Source organism: Vigna unguiculata, chromosome 9 (assembly GCF_037176805.1).
Source record: "Vigna unguiculata cultivar grain cowpea cultivar isolate G323 ecotype 2 chromosome 9, ASM3717680v1, whole genome shotgun sequence".
Lineage (NCBI taxonomy): Eukaryota > Viridiplantae > Streptophyta > Magnoliopsida > Fabales > Fabaceae > Vigna > Vigna unguiculata.
In genome coordinates this window covers 1,251,680-1,268,489 of record NC_140800.1, presented here as the reverse complement: position 1 = coordinate 1,268,489, position 16,810 = coordinate 1,251,680, and the positions used below count along the sequence as shown (strand labels likewise).

Sequence of the window (16,810 nt, the reverse complement as noted above, 5' to 3'; positions counted from 1 at the left end):
CCGTTTCACAAATAAATTCACGCATACAAAAGTTTACTTAAACCAAATTACAAGTATTTTAATCTCGTTTAATCGAAATATATTCCAAAAATATATATGAAAGAGTATTTATTGATATTCCCCTTTTCCAAAATGGAAGAGGGTAGGGTATATCTACATCGAGGGTTTGTAGACCCCACAAGTGATAAGTTTAGAATTTGAGTTTATCCACACACAAAGCATTACAAGGTTATTAGCAATTGATTTGTTTATATTGTAAACGGAAAAGCGTTTGAACATAAGAAAATGGAAGTGATTGCAGAGTGGCAGTAGCATACCAGCGAAGCCATGTGCCAAGTTTCAGTTGAGAACCCAAATTAAACAGAAACGCATTTTTGTCGTCGACAATACCCAACGCAGATGATAAAGCCAAATTATGAGTTACAGATCAGCATGGTGGGTTTTAAAATCTATAAAATCAATAAAATGATAGATAAGATAAATACAAAACGGAAGGGACCCTCTTCTGATATTTGCCACCTATGGAATAAGTTTAGTGCCAACTGTCACTTCCCCCCACAAAACCTCCCTTCCCTTTTATACCCCTCTCCCACCCCACACAATTACCATCAACACCTTCTCCATCAAGCACATTAATCATATCTCCAAGACCTAACTCTCATACACTTATGCTGTCTTTACCACTTTACCCTTCCTTCATCTTTGACGTTAACGTCTCATACCTGTTGCATGGACCGACAAAGGTGGCTACCCAGTCATTTGAGCAGCACACTTTTGCTGGCATGAATGGGCAAGAGGTCATGCATGTAATTACCTTCCATTTTCAAGGTTCTTTTCTGCTGCATTCGCCCCTCACTGTCTTCACAGTAACACATACTTATCATCATTTATATATGCGTGTTGATTTCGAAGGACAAGTGGCTGCAACACTTGCATTCATACCTACTTTCATCACTTAACTTTAAGGACCTTCAAAACACAACATGGGGTATTGGAAGTCCAAGGTTCTTCCCAAGATCAAGAAGGTTTTTGAGAAGAATACCTCCAAGAAAGCTGCTGCTGCTGAGGCCACCAAGTCCTTCGATGACTCTAAGGTTTCAAACTCTTCTCAACTTTCTTCACTCTCTTTTTTGCTTCAACTTTTTTAATTTTTCGTGTTTGGTTTGTAGGAGGAATACAACAAAGCCTTTGAAGAAAACAAGACCGAACTTCAAACCAAAGTGGTTGAAATATATGAGGCTTCACCAACTGAAATCAAGGTGAGAACTCATACATATATGTAATAGAAGAAATAAAGAGCCAAACCATGATTGATTTAAAACTTTTCTTTCTCCTTGTAGAGTTTGGTTAAAGAACGCAAAGAAGGAGGGCTGAAGAAGAACACCACAGAAGTTCACAAGTTCCTAGAAGAGCTTGTTAAAATTGGTAAAGTGATTTAAGTTTTTTGTTTATCAATTATTACCTGAAAGTTGTAACTGTGATCTCTGTTACTTATAAAAGGACTGTTTTTAACTGAGAGCTCCCGATAAAATTTCAGATTTCCCTGGATCAAAGGCAGCATCCGAAGCATCTTCTAAGTTTGGACCAGCCTTGGCTTCGAGCTCGGTTTTCTTTGTGTTTGAGAAGGTGTCAACTTTCGTTGTTACAGAAGAGAAAGAAGAGAAGGGTGAAGCCCCTTCTGCAGAAACTAAAACAGAAGTTGTCCAAGAGAGAGAGATAGTGGTTGAAGAGGAGAAAAAGGAAGATGAGAAAGCACAATTAGTAGAGACAAGTGGCGAGAAAAAGGTTGAAGAACGACCAGCTGAAGCTGCTACCAAAGAGGAAGAGAAACCCACTGAAGCAGCTGAGAAAGAAGAAGCACCAAAGCCTTGAAAAATTGGTACAGAAGAATAAGATGTAGCTGCTTCTTGAAGATGCAGCAGATATACGTGTACTCTTAGTTTGAATATACTCGAAACTGTCACATAGCATTCCCTTATTCTTTTATTCCTGTGTAAAATCGGTTTTGTGATGCTTAGTTTGATTTTGTTGCAGATTTGGTGATTAGTATGCATGTGAATGTTTTATGGTGAATTGTTTTGTAATTTTCACTTTCATTTCTCATTCAAGAAATTGTAATAATAATTTGGTTCATCCAACCCTTCCTATACCTATTTGTTGTTTCATTCAACAGTTGTCAGTGTTCCTCTATGATGGAAGTTCTGTTTGGCTGAGTTTATATTTATTTGTTTGTTGTTGTGTGTGTGAATTAACTGCTCTCGTCACCAATTCCTTAGAATTTACGAGTAAAGGCTCTGTTTTTTTTTTTTTTTCTGTAATATATATATATATATATATATATATATATATATATATATATATATATGAATGAATGTAGGATAATGGGACTTTAATATCAAAATTTTTTTACACACGGTTCAATATTCTTTATTATCTTTCATTTTTTTTTCAGAAATACAAAAATTAACTTTTCTTAAAACTATTTTATTTTTATAAAGGTTATCAAATGATCTCAAGGAATTCTTTTTATGTATGTACATAAGAATTACAATGGAAACGATTTTGGTATTTCATTCTTATTTTTAAAAGAAAAAAACTTATCTTTGTACTCGAATTCAAATTCAACATGTATGAATTTTTCCTTATTCTCATCGAGTAATGAATATGCACCTGTACATATACTCCCCCATACATGTTTCGATATTAACTAATTAATATTTATAAAATAATAAAAAATTAAAACATAATATTATCAAATATTCAATATCAAAAAGATTAATTATCATTTCTTCAATATTAAATATTTAGAAAAAAATTATAATCATAAATATTTCAAATTAGAGTACCAAATAAAATTTTATGAGACTAAAATATTTATTAAATTTGTAAAGTTAATGAAACAAAGTATATAAAGTTTAAAAATTACAAAAAAAGAAACATATAATCAAATTTAAAAATATTTTAAATATCTCTTTTCTCTCATATTTTTTAAATTCTAATGAAATGTCTTTTTTTATACACTAATAAAAATTATAAAACACCACTTAAATGAAATCACACATAAAAAAAAGTTGAACTAATAATAATTGAAATTTATCACAAATCTTTGATCTTTTTAACTATGATGTATGTTAGATGGTGATAAACAAGATTCACGACAATGATATTAAATTATTAATTTTATATTAAATGAATTTTTTTATACAATTTTAATGATAGAATTACACTTATAATAATGAGTTAGAAAGTAAAATATGATTATATTAAAACCATCAAAATAATATTTTATATGATAAAAATATATAATAAATAAAAATATTAAAAAGAAGTCAAATGTGTATATTAGAAACAACACACCCTTGAATGAAATTGCGCAAAGAAAAATAAATGTATAATTGATAAGATGAAAAATATCTTAAAATCTAAGTAAAATTTTCATGCATCAAACTAGTCAAACTTTAGAAAGATAATAAAAATTGTTTTAACAAAACAAGAATGATTGTTCAAATGAAACAAAAATTAAGAATAAGAAAATAAAGAAGATAAAACATTTTATATTGCCTAATGATTTATGATATTGAACACTTAAATTGAGAGTTAAACATTTTCATGTAAAAAAAAACAAGAAATAAAAATATTAAATAAAAGTAGAAATATTCAAATATAAGATATAAAAAATATTTAATTTACACATCATTTGAACATAACTTCATAATGGAAGGTTTTGATAGGAGAAAAAGTATCTTGGAGATGTGAATTGATTTCATGGTAAGTTAAACAATTATAAAAGAGAAAAAAATATGTAGCTAAGAGAAATATATATATATATATATATATATATATATATATATATATATATATATATATATATATATATATATATATATATATATATAGATAGATAGATAGAGTAGATTACCTAATAAACTATGTTAGTAATTTAAAGAGAGAGAGGGATGAGGGCAGGGATGGTTATTAGGGTTGGTAGGGGACGAATGTACATACCTGTCATTATCTCCACATCCAATTGAAAAAATCGAATATTATTTGTACCTAGTCGATGCGAAAATTTCCCGTCAAAATGGGGACGAGTTTGCATAATACTCAAACAAATTTATTAGTCATCCCTATATGTATCTTTTTAAAAGAAGAGGTTTTTGTACCATTAAAAGATGTGAGGTATTGAAAGAAATACTTGAAAAATCTTAAAAAGGAGTTGAAAAGGTTGAATAAAGAATAATTTTAATTCTATAAATGGATATAGATAACTAAATGCATTGAACCTAAAGGATGAAAATAGAAGTTGTTGCAAGGCCAAGATGTACCACTTGAATTCTCTTTTCCACCTTCTAACTTTTGCACGTGCTATCTGAAATCTTTCAAGTTGTTTTCAATGATACTTTGACACTGTAGTCAACAAGATATAAGAGATAGTAAAATATAGTAATTAATGAATTTGTTCTCATACCTTGTGAACAATGCCTTTTTTATATTATCTTTATAGGTCTTTACCTACATAAGTCTATGCTGAGTAGGTTTGACCTAGTTTAGATCGATTTAGGCCACCTTAATATCTAATAAAACACTTAACTCTTAATTAATTAACTTTATCTCCATTGATTGAAATAGCTTATGTGGACATGCCAAAACAATACTCTCTATATGGATATACCGAGATGAGGTTGTTTGATGATGACATCTTAGGTTCCATATTGTACAAAATCTACCTAATGGAGAGAAATATTAGTAGAATTTTGAAAATAGGAAAAAAAATAAATCTTTAATACTACATAGCAAATCTAGAAATAAGTGTATAAAAGGAGACCCAATATAAAGTTCTTCTGTTCAATGATAAATTGGAGAAAAATCAACTTGTGCATTATACTAGATAAACATTAAGTTGCATCTCTTATATATCTTATGTTTCATCATACAACTCACTCTTACGAAAGGGACACACAACGCTTACAAATTAATTAGAACTAAAAACATAATCCTAACATAGAAAATGTAGATAGTAATTACCAATTCATTAGACTATCAACTCTTGGGCTTCATTAGGCTATCTACCCACATGACATTTATAATAAGATTGTCTAGGGAGGTTTCAACACACTAAGATCTACAACCTTATTGTTAGAAAATGAGTTTTTTCTAAAGTTATACTTTGTGGAAATTTTAGAAAACTTGGTTGTTAAGAAAACTTAGTAGTTATTTTTATAAAACTTGTTTATCAAGTTTTGAGGAAAAATAGACTTATATCTCTCTTATAAATAAGAGAGAAATTCGTTGTAGAAATATAACCCACTCCACTCAGATATTGTACTATACTCTTTGTCTCTCTTTTCTTCCTTATGCAGAAAAACTCTCTTCTCTGTTTTTTTTTTCTACAACCTTTATGTTTGTTGTTGATTTTACAACACTTAAATTTTGGAGAACCAACTCTGCATAGTGTATTGAATCTGAAAAGTATACTGAAACGTTTTGAACTAGTGCTAATTAGGATTGAAAATAAACTTCTATAAGAGCAAACTAGCAAGGGTGACAATGGAAAAAGAGAAATACATATGATTGGTAGATGAGTCGTAGAACAAAAAATGAAGTAAAAAATTTAGTAGATATTACTAATTTTCTTAACCAAGATGGAAGACAATACTAGTCATCTTGTACTCTATATATTCATATGTAGTCTTGTTTTGCTTTAACAATTGATTGGGATTTCAAAGATCTTTGTGCAATGTTATCACATTGCACTTTATGCAACATTGACATACAACTTTTGGGAAAAAAAGGTTACAAAAATGTTGTGGTTTTGTTTGGTCTCTTTTGTTTGCATATAAATAATATTATGTTTGGAAGAAAGGTACCAAATAATATGTTAATTTCTAACATTATCATTTTTAAATCATGGTCTTAACTAGGGATGGTAACGGTCGAGTCAGTGTAGAAAGTGTTTATTAACAATTTGATCTGCAACAAAAAATTTTACCTGCTATCTGTTGCGCTATTTGCTTGGATATCCGTTTAAAAAATATCTGCAGGTTTTTTCAAGACCGACAAGTACCTGTCAATATCCACGAATATTTTATAAATTTTTAAATTAAAATTACAAAAAAATATATATGAAATAAAATATAAATTAAATTTTAATTTTAGTTAAATTTAATCTAATAAAATATAAGTTAAATTTTAATTTTAATTAATTTTAAATTAATATATAATTAATTTTGGTTTTAATTTTTTGTAGTCACGTATACCCACAGGTACGGATAATATGATATTCACACCTGACCCGTTTATAATCAGGTATTAAAGTACTTGTTACCCGCTACCTGCATATAATAATTAACACTATAATAGTGATAAATTTTAGTGACTAATAATTATTAATAACTGTAGTGACCAATTTATATATCAATTTACAAAACTAAAAATTATTGGTTATTAAAATAGTCATTATTATGAATAAAAAATTATAATTAGTCACTAAATTGGTCTTTAAAACTAGTTACCATGGTTTTGGCTATCAAAGAAAATCGATCCCTAAAAATTAGCTACCTAGGATTTGGCTATCAAAATGAATTAGTTTCTAAATTAATATCTAATTAATTAGTGATCAATTTAGTGACCAATTATAATTTTTTGTTTATAATAATGATTATTTTAGTAACTAATAATTTTTAATTTTGTAAATAGATATCTAAATTGGTCACTGTAGTGACTAAGTATTTTTGTTTCTATGATTGGTTTCTAATTGAAGATTTTCTTGTAGTGTAAATACATGCAGATATTAACTATCCATAGTAGATCTTATCTGTTGATACCTAGGGACACAAATATTTTTGCATTTCTACCTATTTGAAAATATGGGAGGACTTTCTCCTTTTAATTCTTTGAGTGGTCTTTTAACCCAATGTTTTTCTATAAAAGATTGTAGTTTTCTCATTTATGTGAAAAAAGTTTAGGTATCCTTTGTACCTACATTTATATTAATCTTTCTTTTTTGTTCATATATATATATATATATATATATATATAAAATGTATAATTACTGATTCAGTCTCCTATTTTTTAGGTTTGGTTTATTTTGGTTTCCTTATTATTTTTGTGTTCTATTTAATCTTTCAATTGTTTACAAAAGTTTATTTTGGTTCCCCTGATTATTTTTTATTTAATTTAATCATTCAATTGTTTAAAAAGTTCAATTTGGTCTTCTCTAAATTGAAACCAAAATGAGTAATTAAGTTTAATTACAACTTATATATACCGTTAAAAAAAGTTTTTAGAATTTATATATCAAATAACTTCTTCTAAAGGTAAAATATTTAAGTATTTAGGTATAGTGCAAAAAAAATTGAGTATTAAGTGAAATGATTTGAAATATAAATTATAAAATATTATTTTAAGATATATATATATATATATATATATATATATATATATATATATATATATATATATATATATATATAAATTGTAATTAAGCTTAATTATTAATTTGGTTTTAATTTGGAGTGGAACAAATTGAAGTTTTTTTAACAATTGAAAGACTAAATTGAAGAAGTAGATAACTAAATCATTAATTATAAAAAATAATTAATCGCTCTTATCTTTTGTTAAAAACATTAATAACACTTCAATGCAATATTTATCAAAATGTTTAAATGACATTTATAGAGTGAAACAAACGGTATTTTTTTTTAAGTAGAAAAAAAATTCAAACGTCGAGAGTCAGATGGCAGTTTCTTTCGTGGGGAATTGTTGCAAAGTTTTCATAACGTTATAAAATAACGCTACGAAGTGTGAGTTTGACTTTCAGAACTTCAACACATGATGTCGCCTGAATAAATTGTCCTCGTTCATTTAAGAACCCTAAACTTCATTAACTCTACCGTTCTTAAAAATTCAATCTTTGTTTTGTGCTCTATAGACCAATTTAATCGAGTTTGGATTCAAAATATCATAATTAATGTGTTTTATTTATTGAATCAAAATCATAGAATCAACCAGCAAATTAGGTTAGATCAATGTTTCGGTGTTGGAAATTCTGACGTGGAAAAAAGTTTAGGGATTTATACCTATATAATCTCAGATTGAAAAGTAGCACCCCATAAAAAAAATTTGTGAGGAAATGGATCCAAATCCTGATTCAATTAAGGAGGATTTGAACCGGTTTAGGTATTCTTTCAGTGAAAATTTCAACAAAGTTCAAAAGGTGACTTCTCATTTCGTAATTCATAACCATTTCTCTCTGTTTTTCTATTGGAATATGAGTACGACCCATTTAATTTTGGAACATCACTCGCACGTGTGGATGATTTTGCATTTTTCTTTCGAATTTCTTGTTTTCTGATGTTAATTCTTTGTTTTCTTTTCGGCTCTGTTTCTTGTCACAATTCAAATATTTGTTTTTCTGCTATGGACCTAACATGTCTTGTCGTACTAGTCGTCACGTGCGAGACTAATATGAATATTTCCCCATAACTATATAGTATTGGTACTGAGATGCTTTATCATGTTGGACTAAATAAGACTCCTTGCATGAACCCACTGAAACATTTTTAATCCTCAATTTGATCAATGAATGATGTAACTTCTTTTTTTCCTAACTATAATTTCTAGGGTTACAAATATGAAGTTAATTGACGGTAGAGAAATTGGTACTTTTTTTTTTCTCTATGTCAGTTGCCAATAGCCTTTTTTTGTAATTGATTCACTTGAGGGAGTTAAGTCTGAAATTTGTAATTGATTTGTTTTGCACAAGAGTTATATATCTGAAAGTTCTGTTGGAAATTTGCTTTGAAGTTAAAATAGTTTTGGCTCTTCTGCAATAGGTTGTTTAACATGTTTTATACCCGAATTGGGGCTATTAGTACAAGTTCTTGGAAACCTTTTTCCTAATGCTAATGTTTTTTTATGGAACTGCTGTATCTGTGTCATGGTTCTTGTTTCAGATTTTGGGAGGATATTTAGAGTGCACTGAGAATCTTTGTGAATTTGGAAAATATTTTATGGTTTTCATAAACTCTTGGTATATTTCAATAAATTTCTATGACTTTTAGCCTGTTCCACCATGATTGATTATCATATTTATAATGCAAGTCTTCTTGTAATAAGAAAATATTGAATAAGTATTTAAGTTATATTTACATCGTATAGAATTGGTGCTGGTTATCTTTGTACTATTTATTTTTGTGTTCTCTTCACCCTCTCTTATGTTTATTGGATTCAGGGTTCTAATGTTGCATGGAAATTTTAATCTACTAGGACACTAAAGAGCAGAGCTCTGAGCTTCACTTGCTTATTCTCATTTTTTTAAAGAGTTTTTCTCCTTTTTGATGTTTTTGATTTTCACCTTTGTGTATGAATGAAATAGCATTGAGAACTGTTACCAATGTGATAAGAATTTGGGCATTATGAGGTGCCCAAGTCTCGTACGGAAGAGTATGTGGTGTTTGATGGAATGCTTAAATGTTTGGTTCTTCCCCGTTAGTACATATCTTTCTAGGGTGGTCTCTCCATTTATTTTAGTACTTATCACATGTTTAAGGTTTGGGGAATCCATTATATTTTGTTAGGCACAAATTTTGTGTTATGCATTTATGTACTACTTGATAAGTTTGAACTTGACAATGAGTTAAAAGAAAAATTGTCATGACCACAGCTTGAAGAGCAAGTTGCTGAGGTTGAAAAGTTCTACAATTCCAATAAAGCTCAAGTTAATAATGTGAAAGACAAAGGCCGGGAGAAGCATGTTATTGGCAGTAGAAGGTCACATCAAGGTGCATCAAGCAAGGAACCTAATTCTTCAAACTCAATGCAAGAGGTTATGCAACAGTTTTGCACAATATTTCATCAGGCAAGTGGAAATACCCTGCAACTGGTTTTTGTTATTTCAGATTTCAATTGTGGGTTAAGATTATGCACTCAGGATGGAAGGGAAGGAAAGGTTATAAGTTCGATGTTCTTATTAACAATTCGGAGAAATAAGATTGGTTTAGTTGATTTAGAACAGAGGGTAAGAGAGATTCCGAGTTCAACTCTTTCGGTAACAAAAATTAACGACTAATGTTTGTTGATAAAAAAAAAAATTGCAATCAGGGAGGGACCTAGATGGGAAATTGGTATCAATATTCTTTGTACTGGACCTACATGAATTGAACTTGAGCCATTGATCAATCAAAACCATTTGGTCAGGTTTCAATAATAGACAGCATTAATTGGTTGTGCTTGATAGCCAGATGGGACCTGTATGTATTGAAATTCCATATATTCCCTTTACTACTATGTTCTTCAGAGCATGCATACATCCACATACTTGTCATCTTGCTTATGTGGCTCTATGAGGCTCCATGTGACCCTGTCATAACTTGCTCACAAAATCAAATAGTAGGGTACTTGGACAACAATAAAAAATATTTTGAACACTAGATATAGAATGAACATTTTTAATAAAAACTCAATTGAAAACACTTAAATTTATGAAATATTTAAAACTTAACTAAATCTAAATAAAATAAATAAATTGTCATATTTAGATGTATTTATTTTCTTGAAAAGAATATCTACTACTATCTTACTTTGACTGATAATAACAGTGCAGTAATTGTTTATCTTCTTGATTGTATAAATGAATGGCCTCCTGTTATTCTGTTGAATCTTCTATATTGACTGCACCAAGTTTCCTGCAGAAAATCAATAGTGATACATTTTTTTTTTCTTCTCAGATAGCTGAGCATAAATGGGCTTGGCCCTTCATGGAACCTGTAGATGTTGAAGGTCTTGGGTTGCATGACTATCATGAGGTATTTAATTTTCTTTTCTTTTCTTTTTAAAGCTTTTTTCTTGATTTTAACTGTAAATATCTATACAAGAAAATCTATAGATATATTATTTAGACAATAGAGAATTTCCTAAAAGTAAACTAAAATGGAAATAGATAAGACAATAATGAACTACATAAAAATAAGCTAAACAAAAACAATCACAGAGTAATCATACAGAACACAGTATTTACTAGCTATGTAGGGAAAGAAATTAACTAAACAACCAGACATTAAGAGAGATATTTCATAGGATCAAATAGAGATTTAATCCTCTTTTGACACCTTGTCAACAGAATCACTTTTGAAATCATCATCATTTTTAACTTTAAAGCATGTATACTAGGAAACTTTTAGAAAAATACTACTTTTTTAACAGAGTTCTTTGTTTACTGCTTTATTAATATATTTTGTTTAATTTTCTTGTCCTAGATTATTGCAAAGCCTATGGATTTCAGTACGATAAAAAAGAAAATGAATGCCAAGGATGGTTCTGGTTATAAGAACGTGCGTGAGGTATACTCTGATGTGAGGTTGATTTTCAAGAATGCAATGAAATACAACAACGAAAAACATGATATCCACATTATGGCGAAGTCATTGCTTGAAAAATTTGAGAAGAAATGGCTGCAGCTGTTACCAAAAATTGTTCAGGCGGTAATCTGTTTTCCCCAAATATTTTCCTTTCTTTGGATGAATTCAACATTCTTATATTTTTAGTCATTCTATGAATGTTATACCAAATATTCATACTTTTTAATGTGATTATTTCAGGAAAATGAACAATTAAAGGAAGAAGCACATATGCAGATGGAAAAGCAGCTTGCTCAAGAAGCTGCTTATGCCAATATGGCAAAGGAAATAAGTCTTTCGGTTGATACACTGTCTTCTTTCTAAGTTGTGTGTAAAATTTATTGCATTACTTTAAAGTAAATCAGATGGTTAATGAGTTTGCTTACATGTTGTTTCAGCTATGCGAGGTTGAAGTGCACTTGAAGAATCTCAAAGAAATGGTCATTGAAAAGTGCAGGTTCGTGAAATAGTCGTAGCTTAGTAGTTATTATTACATGGTGATGAAGGTTAAACAAGGTTATAGCTATTAAAAGAAGTCTTCTCCATCTTGAAAACTGTAATCTAAGAAGCTCAAATCCTTCTATATAAACTGTTACCTACCATCAATAGTGGCACTCATGAACAACAATTCAACAATGGATTGTGATTTAACCCTTTTATTATTGCATGAATCGATTAGCTTTAGAAAGTGGCCATTCACAAGGATTAATGCAGATACCCTTATTTTATGGAAATGGATTCAGTGATTTTTTCCAGAAAAACTTTAATAACTTTGTTCAATTTTTTTTTTTTCTTTTTGAAAAATTGAAGTTAGTCATTAAACACATGAAAATTAATTAAAGTTACATAATTTTTTCCGGGAAAAAATCACTAAATCTGTCCTTGTATTTTATTTAGTCCAGCATTATGTGGTGTCCATAAATATTTGTTTTTTCATAATTTGATCCTTTAAAATACATGTCATTGAGTTGATTATGTGTACTCTGCATAGTTATTTTGTTGGCAATACTGCAGGAAAATATCGTTACGTGAGAGACTGGAACTTGTGAAGAGTTTCAGCAGACTGAATTTGGACAATCTCAACAAGGCATTGCAGATAATTAGTGAGGATGACCCAACCTTCAAACCTAATGATCAAGAAGTGAACCTTGACCTTGATAAACAGGTTTATAACGTTTGTTCTCACTCATTTTTTGTTAATTTTGTCTTCACTATCGTAAGTTGTTTTGTATAGCACGTGCTTTGGAGCTGTTGACCAATTTGAGTACTTTATGCAGACCGACTACACAGTATGGAAACTAAATGTTTTTGTCAAAAAAGCACTGCAAGAACAGGAAAAAAATGCTGCTCAGGACCCAAATGTTAATCGCAATGGTAACATTGAGGAAAAGAAAAACACCAACAAAAGGAGGAAATTGTGATTCTTTTGCCGAAGAGATCAATATAGAAGAAATGAAAAGCTTTGGACTTTGTGATTCACTTGTGTGGTACACAAGGCATTATCTTAGCTTTGATTAAGCGGGGTGCTCAATAAACTTGTACTGTTCAACATGCTTACCATGTCACATACAGTGATTTTTTAGACAACTTTCGAGATATTCAAACAGACTTTTAAAAAAAAAAAATTGGTTTCTTTTAGCAACATGTGACTGTTTATCATTTTCTTAAAATTGAATCTAGGACTTGAAAATTGTTCAGGAGATCAACTTACCACCATGTCACTGAGATTGATAACAAACTCGTGACTCGAAACTATATCTTTTGGATTTCAGGCTGAAAATATTTTTTCATTTTTCAGATTATACAATTCAAAAGCCTTTCTTGAAAAAAAAAAGTTAACTTTCAAGTTACACAATTTAGAAGTCATTTTTGACTTCTGGATTATACAATCCGAAAGTTATTTGTTTACTTTCAGATTACACAATTCAGAAAGGACAAAAACTATTTTTTTTTATATTAGAATGCAAGGGGGAATTTATGGAGGTGCAGGAAGAAGCTGCCCACATGTCAAAATGTAAGATGATTCTTTTAATGATATAATTGATTTTTATGTCCATCACAACAAAAAGTGAGCTCATCTACAATCAAGTAGCAATCATATCCATATCTGCCATACAAACCTTTCCAATATACTCAAAGGACTATCAGAAAAGTCCATGACTGTAGAATAACTTCAACAATTTACATCTCTGAACTTGATTATGTGTGTGCATACTTTTAGCAAGAAAAATGCTTCTTGCACATCTCATAAGAAACAACCCTCCTTGTATCTATGGCATCATATACAACAGAACTAATGTGTAGACGTGTGCAGAGACCAAAATATAAAGTAGGATTAACTAAAATCAAAACTAGAGTTTATTCTTTTTTGCAGAACTAAATTAAATAGAAAACAGAGATGAGTATCAACAAAACGAACAAGGGATAAATAAAAAAGAGGAGAAAAATACAAACAATACTGAAAAAGAGGATGGCCAAAAGGAAGTGAATATCCCTGCTGAAATCGAGTATGCCATCGAAGATCAAAATAACACAAGCCTATGTGCATTTTCACCATCCTTAGCCTTTGGAAACTAGAGTTGTTTTCACCCAAATTCCTTCCAGCAGCACACCTTGAATGAATCAAATAAAAAAAAGTTTGTGGTCTATACTGTAGCTTGCTGGGAATATCGATACAATCAAAAAAATCTGTCACAGCATTCCACCAACTGCTCGGTATTTACTTGTAACTAACAAATTTGGGCGAGGAAAGAAAACCATGACTAAAATTTTTTGGCACCAATCCTCTATTTCAAAAATCTGCTAGTACAAGTAATATCAGAATTTAAACTTCTGTTTAGGCTTTTTCATCACCGCACATCCAAGGTCCTCAGCATTCTGCAGCAAAACAAACCTAATTACGTGAATTGTAAAAGTATCAAGGTAAATAGTCACATTAACAAGCAGAGACCTTTCGCTTTTTGTTTTTCTTTTTTTCTTTCTTCTTTTTCTCTTTCTTTTTCTTCTTTCTCTTGCATTCCTTTACCGCAGATAGCTCGTTCAGTTCTTCTTCGCTAGAATCCTATCAACATCCATAACAAACCGAGAAAGTGAAAAAGGCAGATATCTCAACAAATGCTCAGACACCATTAATAATAATGAAGTAAGAACCTTAGAATCAGAGTCACCAAAGGAGTCCACATGCCGAATAGTTCTTTGTAAATTGGAAGCGCCACCTATGTTTGTAGAGAACCATAAAATATTACACTTAATGAACATAACATAAATTAAATTAAAGACATAGGATAAAGAAACTAGAAACCAAAATCCAACAGATAAGATTATGCCTAACATTGCACAAAGGGGGAAATAAAATAGAAAGTGAGTTGTGGCTCTAATCTGGTAACCTTGACTCTGTTTGATTTGAAAAAATAAATATCAACAGGTTATAGTCCAAACATTAATCATGATTGCCCAGGTGATGTCTGCCTGTATTGGTAAAATAATTTCTCCTCTTTTAAATATTTTTCACTAAATAGTGGAAGAAAACTGCCATTATATATTTTACTGAACATGGCCAAGAAGATAATATACGCGTCAAATTATCAGAAGCCAAGCCCAGTCCAGAATCCCCACAATAGTCGAAGCAAAACCACACTCGACGTAAATAACAAGTCTAATGAAATTTGAATATCTCATACAACAACTTAATAGTCAAATAAATAAGGTCGTGTGCACAGTCTAAAACTTACAATCTGTACGTATAAGGTCAACACAGCAAAATATCAACGAGTATAAAAACCAAGTAATAATTAAACCAATGAAACTTAAGCAACTGATCTAATACACAAAAAGAAACACTTCAAAAAGTTGAGGTAAAAAAATTCTGAATTGTCAACTAATAAAAAAAATCGTCATATATGATTTTTAAAACTATAATTGCAAAACACTGTAAACTTACAATACATCAAAATCTATGGTTTAATGAATGTATAAAAACACTAAAAATTTAAAATTCAAGACAAAGGCTTTACAAGAGAGGAGAAACAGAGTTAGAAGAGTTACTTGCATGCACAGTTTGTTTGGCATTATTTACAGCCAGTTCAAGGAGATCAGGATTAATAGATGCCAATCCATTTGGGTCCTTCAGCTTTCTCTCAAGAAACTTCGCCAATGCCACTGCTTTATTCGTCGCCAAGGGTCCACCGGGATGAGCCAACCTGTCACAAAAATCCACCAATCGAAAAATTCACGACAGACCCACTAAAACTGAAGGGGCGAGAACTGAAACTGTGAATTCAAGATAAAAAATTTGATCACGGGGTTGACAATGAAGTGTAAAATTGAAAAGGGGGCAAAAACCCTAAAGAGAGAAAGAGGCGAACCTAGGTTGGGAACTGGAAGTTGTAGGAAGAGGAGCAAATTTGCTGCCACGAAGTGCGCGTCTTTCATCTTCTGTCAGAGATTCAATTTCTCTGACCATTTCGAATTTGGGGAAAATCTACTGTCTGAGTCTCTCTTCAAATCCTAGTTACTCTTTCCCCTTTCAAGTTTGAAATCAATTTAATTTATTGTACGCAAAAAACAAACACGGATAATAATAAAATAACTATATTTTATTCTAATTATATTTTTATTTATTATTATAAAAAAAAGATCGATACGCATGCGTCAACTAATATACTATAATCATTTCAACAAGAATTTATAGTTTCGTCAAATGATGAATTTAATTTTAAATGAACTAGATGCTTTTAATTTAGTTCTTTAAAAACGAAAATATTTATTTTAGTATTTAAACGTGGAACATTTATGCAATTACGACTTATGTATTTACTTTACTATGAAAATATCATTTTAAAGATTAAATTGATAATAAGTTTAAAATTATTTTATTATTAAACTACAGCATAAAGGGCTAATTTAAATATTGATATATTAATTTTTTATTTTTTCTTAAGGATTAAATTGTTAACGCCTCACACATTTAGTTTCCGTTATTTATATATCAATCTATATATATAGCTCGTAATAATCTATATATATATATATATATATATATATATATACTTATCCATTTTATACACAAAAAAAAAGTGCTACTTGTTCATCTAATATACCATTTAATAACTTTATCCCTAAAATTTCGTTTTTCTTTTATCTTGATCTCAATATTATAAAACTGTATTATTTTTTGTTACTACTTTTAGAATTTTGAATATGATAAATGGAACATGCAGTCATGATGCATTTCTTCTCATTATGATATTTTAGTTATTATATCATTTCTTAAAGATAAAAATTTAGCATTGAATATTAAAATAGTGAAATTCTATATTACAAGATAAAAGTAATAAATTTTATATTTTAAATATAAAAATAAATATTTGTAAGAATCATTTACATATTTAACGTAAAACTAACTTTGCAATTTA

The 16,810-nt window shown here is 29.7% G+C and overlaps 3 protein-coding genes across 4 annotated transcripts; 2 read left to right on the top strand and 1 right to left on the bottom strand.

The window, feature by feature from the left end:
* The first annotated feature begins 790 nt into the window (after window positions 1–790).
* On the top strand, window positions 791–2,147 carry LOC114195864 (plasma membrane-associated cation-binding protein 1-like). Its single transcript, XM_028086283.2, has 4 exons — window positions 791–1,094; window positions 1,170–1,259; window positions 1,341–1,425; window positions 1,538–2,147. The coding sequence occupies exons 1-4, from the start codon at window positions 984–986 to the stop codon at window positions 1,870–1,872; spliced, it is 621 nt and encodes a 206-aa protein (XP_027942084.1). The 5' UTR covers window positions 791–983; the 3' UTR covers window positions 1,873–2,147.
* Window positions 2,148–7,882: 5,735 nt separating this feature from the next.
* LOC114164810 (transcription factor GTE1-like) lies at window positions 7,883–13,038 on the top strand. Its single transcript, XM_028049579.2, has 8 exons — window positions 7,883–8,215; window positions 9,665–9,859; window positions 10,728–10,805; window positions 11,256–11,480; window positions 11,598–11,696; window positions 11,795–11,853; window positions 12,411–12,561; window positions 12,674–13,038. The coding sequence occupies exons 1-8, from the start codon at window positions 8,132–8,134 to the stop codon at window positions 12,815–12,817; spliced, it is 1,035 nt and encodes a 344-aa protein (XP_027905380.2). The 5' UTR covers window positions 7,883–8,131; the 3' UTR covers window positions 12,818–13,038.
* Window positions 13,039–13,736: 698 nt separating this feature from the next.
* LOC114162236 (E3 ubiquitin-protein ligase) lies at window positions 13,737–15,947 on the bottom strand. 2 transcript variants are annotated; one of them, XM_085666183.1, is made up of 5 exons: window positions 15,761–15,947; window positions 15,441–15,595; window positions 14,547–14,611; window positions 14,347–14,457; window positions 13,737–14,289 (listed from the first exon to the last, which is right to left on the bottom strand). In XM_085666183.1, the coding sequence occupies exons 1-5, from the start codon at window positions 15,856–15,858 to the stop codon at window positions 14,266–14,268; spliced, it is 453 nt and encodes a 150-aa protein (XP_085522309.1). In that variant the 5' UTR covers window positions 15,859–15,947; the 3' UTR covers window positions 13,737–14,265. The 2 variants fall into 2 exon arrangements, with proteins under 2 accessions (XP_085522309.1, XP_027901865.1); XM_028046064.1 differs by having other exon boundaries at window positions 13,737–14,273.
* Window positions 15,948–16,810: the final 863 nt, after the last annotated feature.

Bases quoted from the DNA above. Each gene is read 5' to 3' on its own strand.
- LOC114195864 (XM_028086283.2), top strand. From the start codon at position 984: ATGGGGTATTGGAAGTCCAAGGTTCTTCCCAAGATCAAGAAGGTTTTT. The intron at 1,260-1,340 runs GTGAGAACTCAT...TTCTCCTTGTAG, and splicing joins CTTCACCAACTGAAATCAAG to AGTTTGGTTAAAGAACGCAA. The intron at 1,426-1,537 runs GTAAAGTGATTT...ATAAAATTTCAG, and splicing joins AGAAGAGCTTGTTAAAATTG to ATTTCCCTGGATCAAAGGCA.
- LOC114164810 (XM_028049579.2), top strand. From the start codon at position 8,132: ATGGATCCAAATCCTGATTCAATTAAGGAGGATTTGAACCGGTTTAGG. The intron at 8,216-9,664 runs GTGACTTCTCAT...TCATGACCACAG, and splicing joins ATTTCAACAAAGTTCAAAAG to CTTGAAGAGCAAGTTGCTGA. The intron at 11,697-11,794 runs GTTGATACACTG...ATGTTGTTTCAG, and splicing joins CAAAGGAAATAAGTCTTTCG to CTATGCGAGGTTGAAGTGCA.
- LOC114162236 (XM_028046064.1), bottom strand. From the start codon at position 15,858: ATGGTCAGAGAAATTGAATCTCTGACAGAAGATGAAAGACGCGCACTT. The intron at 14,612-15,440 runs GTAACTCTTCTA...CTACAAACATAG, and splicing joins CAAACAAACTGTGCATGCAA to GTGGCGCTTCCAATTTACAA. The intron at 14,274-14,346 runs GTCTCTGCTTGT...GTTTTGCTGCAG, and splicing joins AGAAAAACAAAAAGCGAAAG to AATGCTGAGGACCTTGGATG.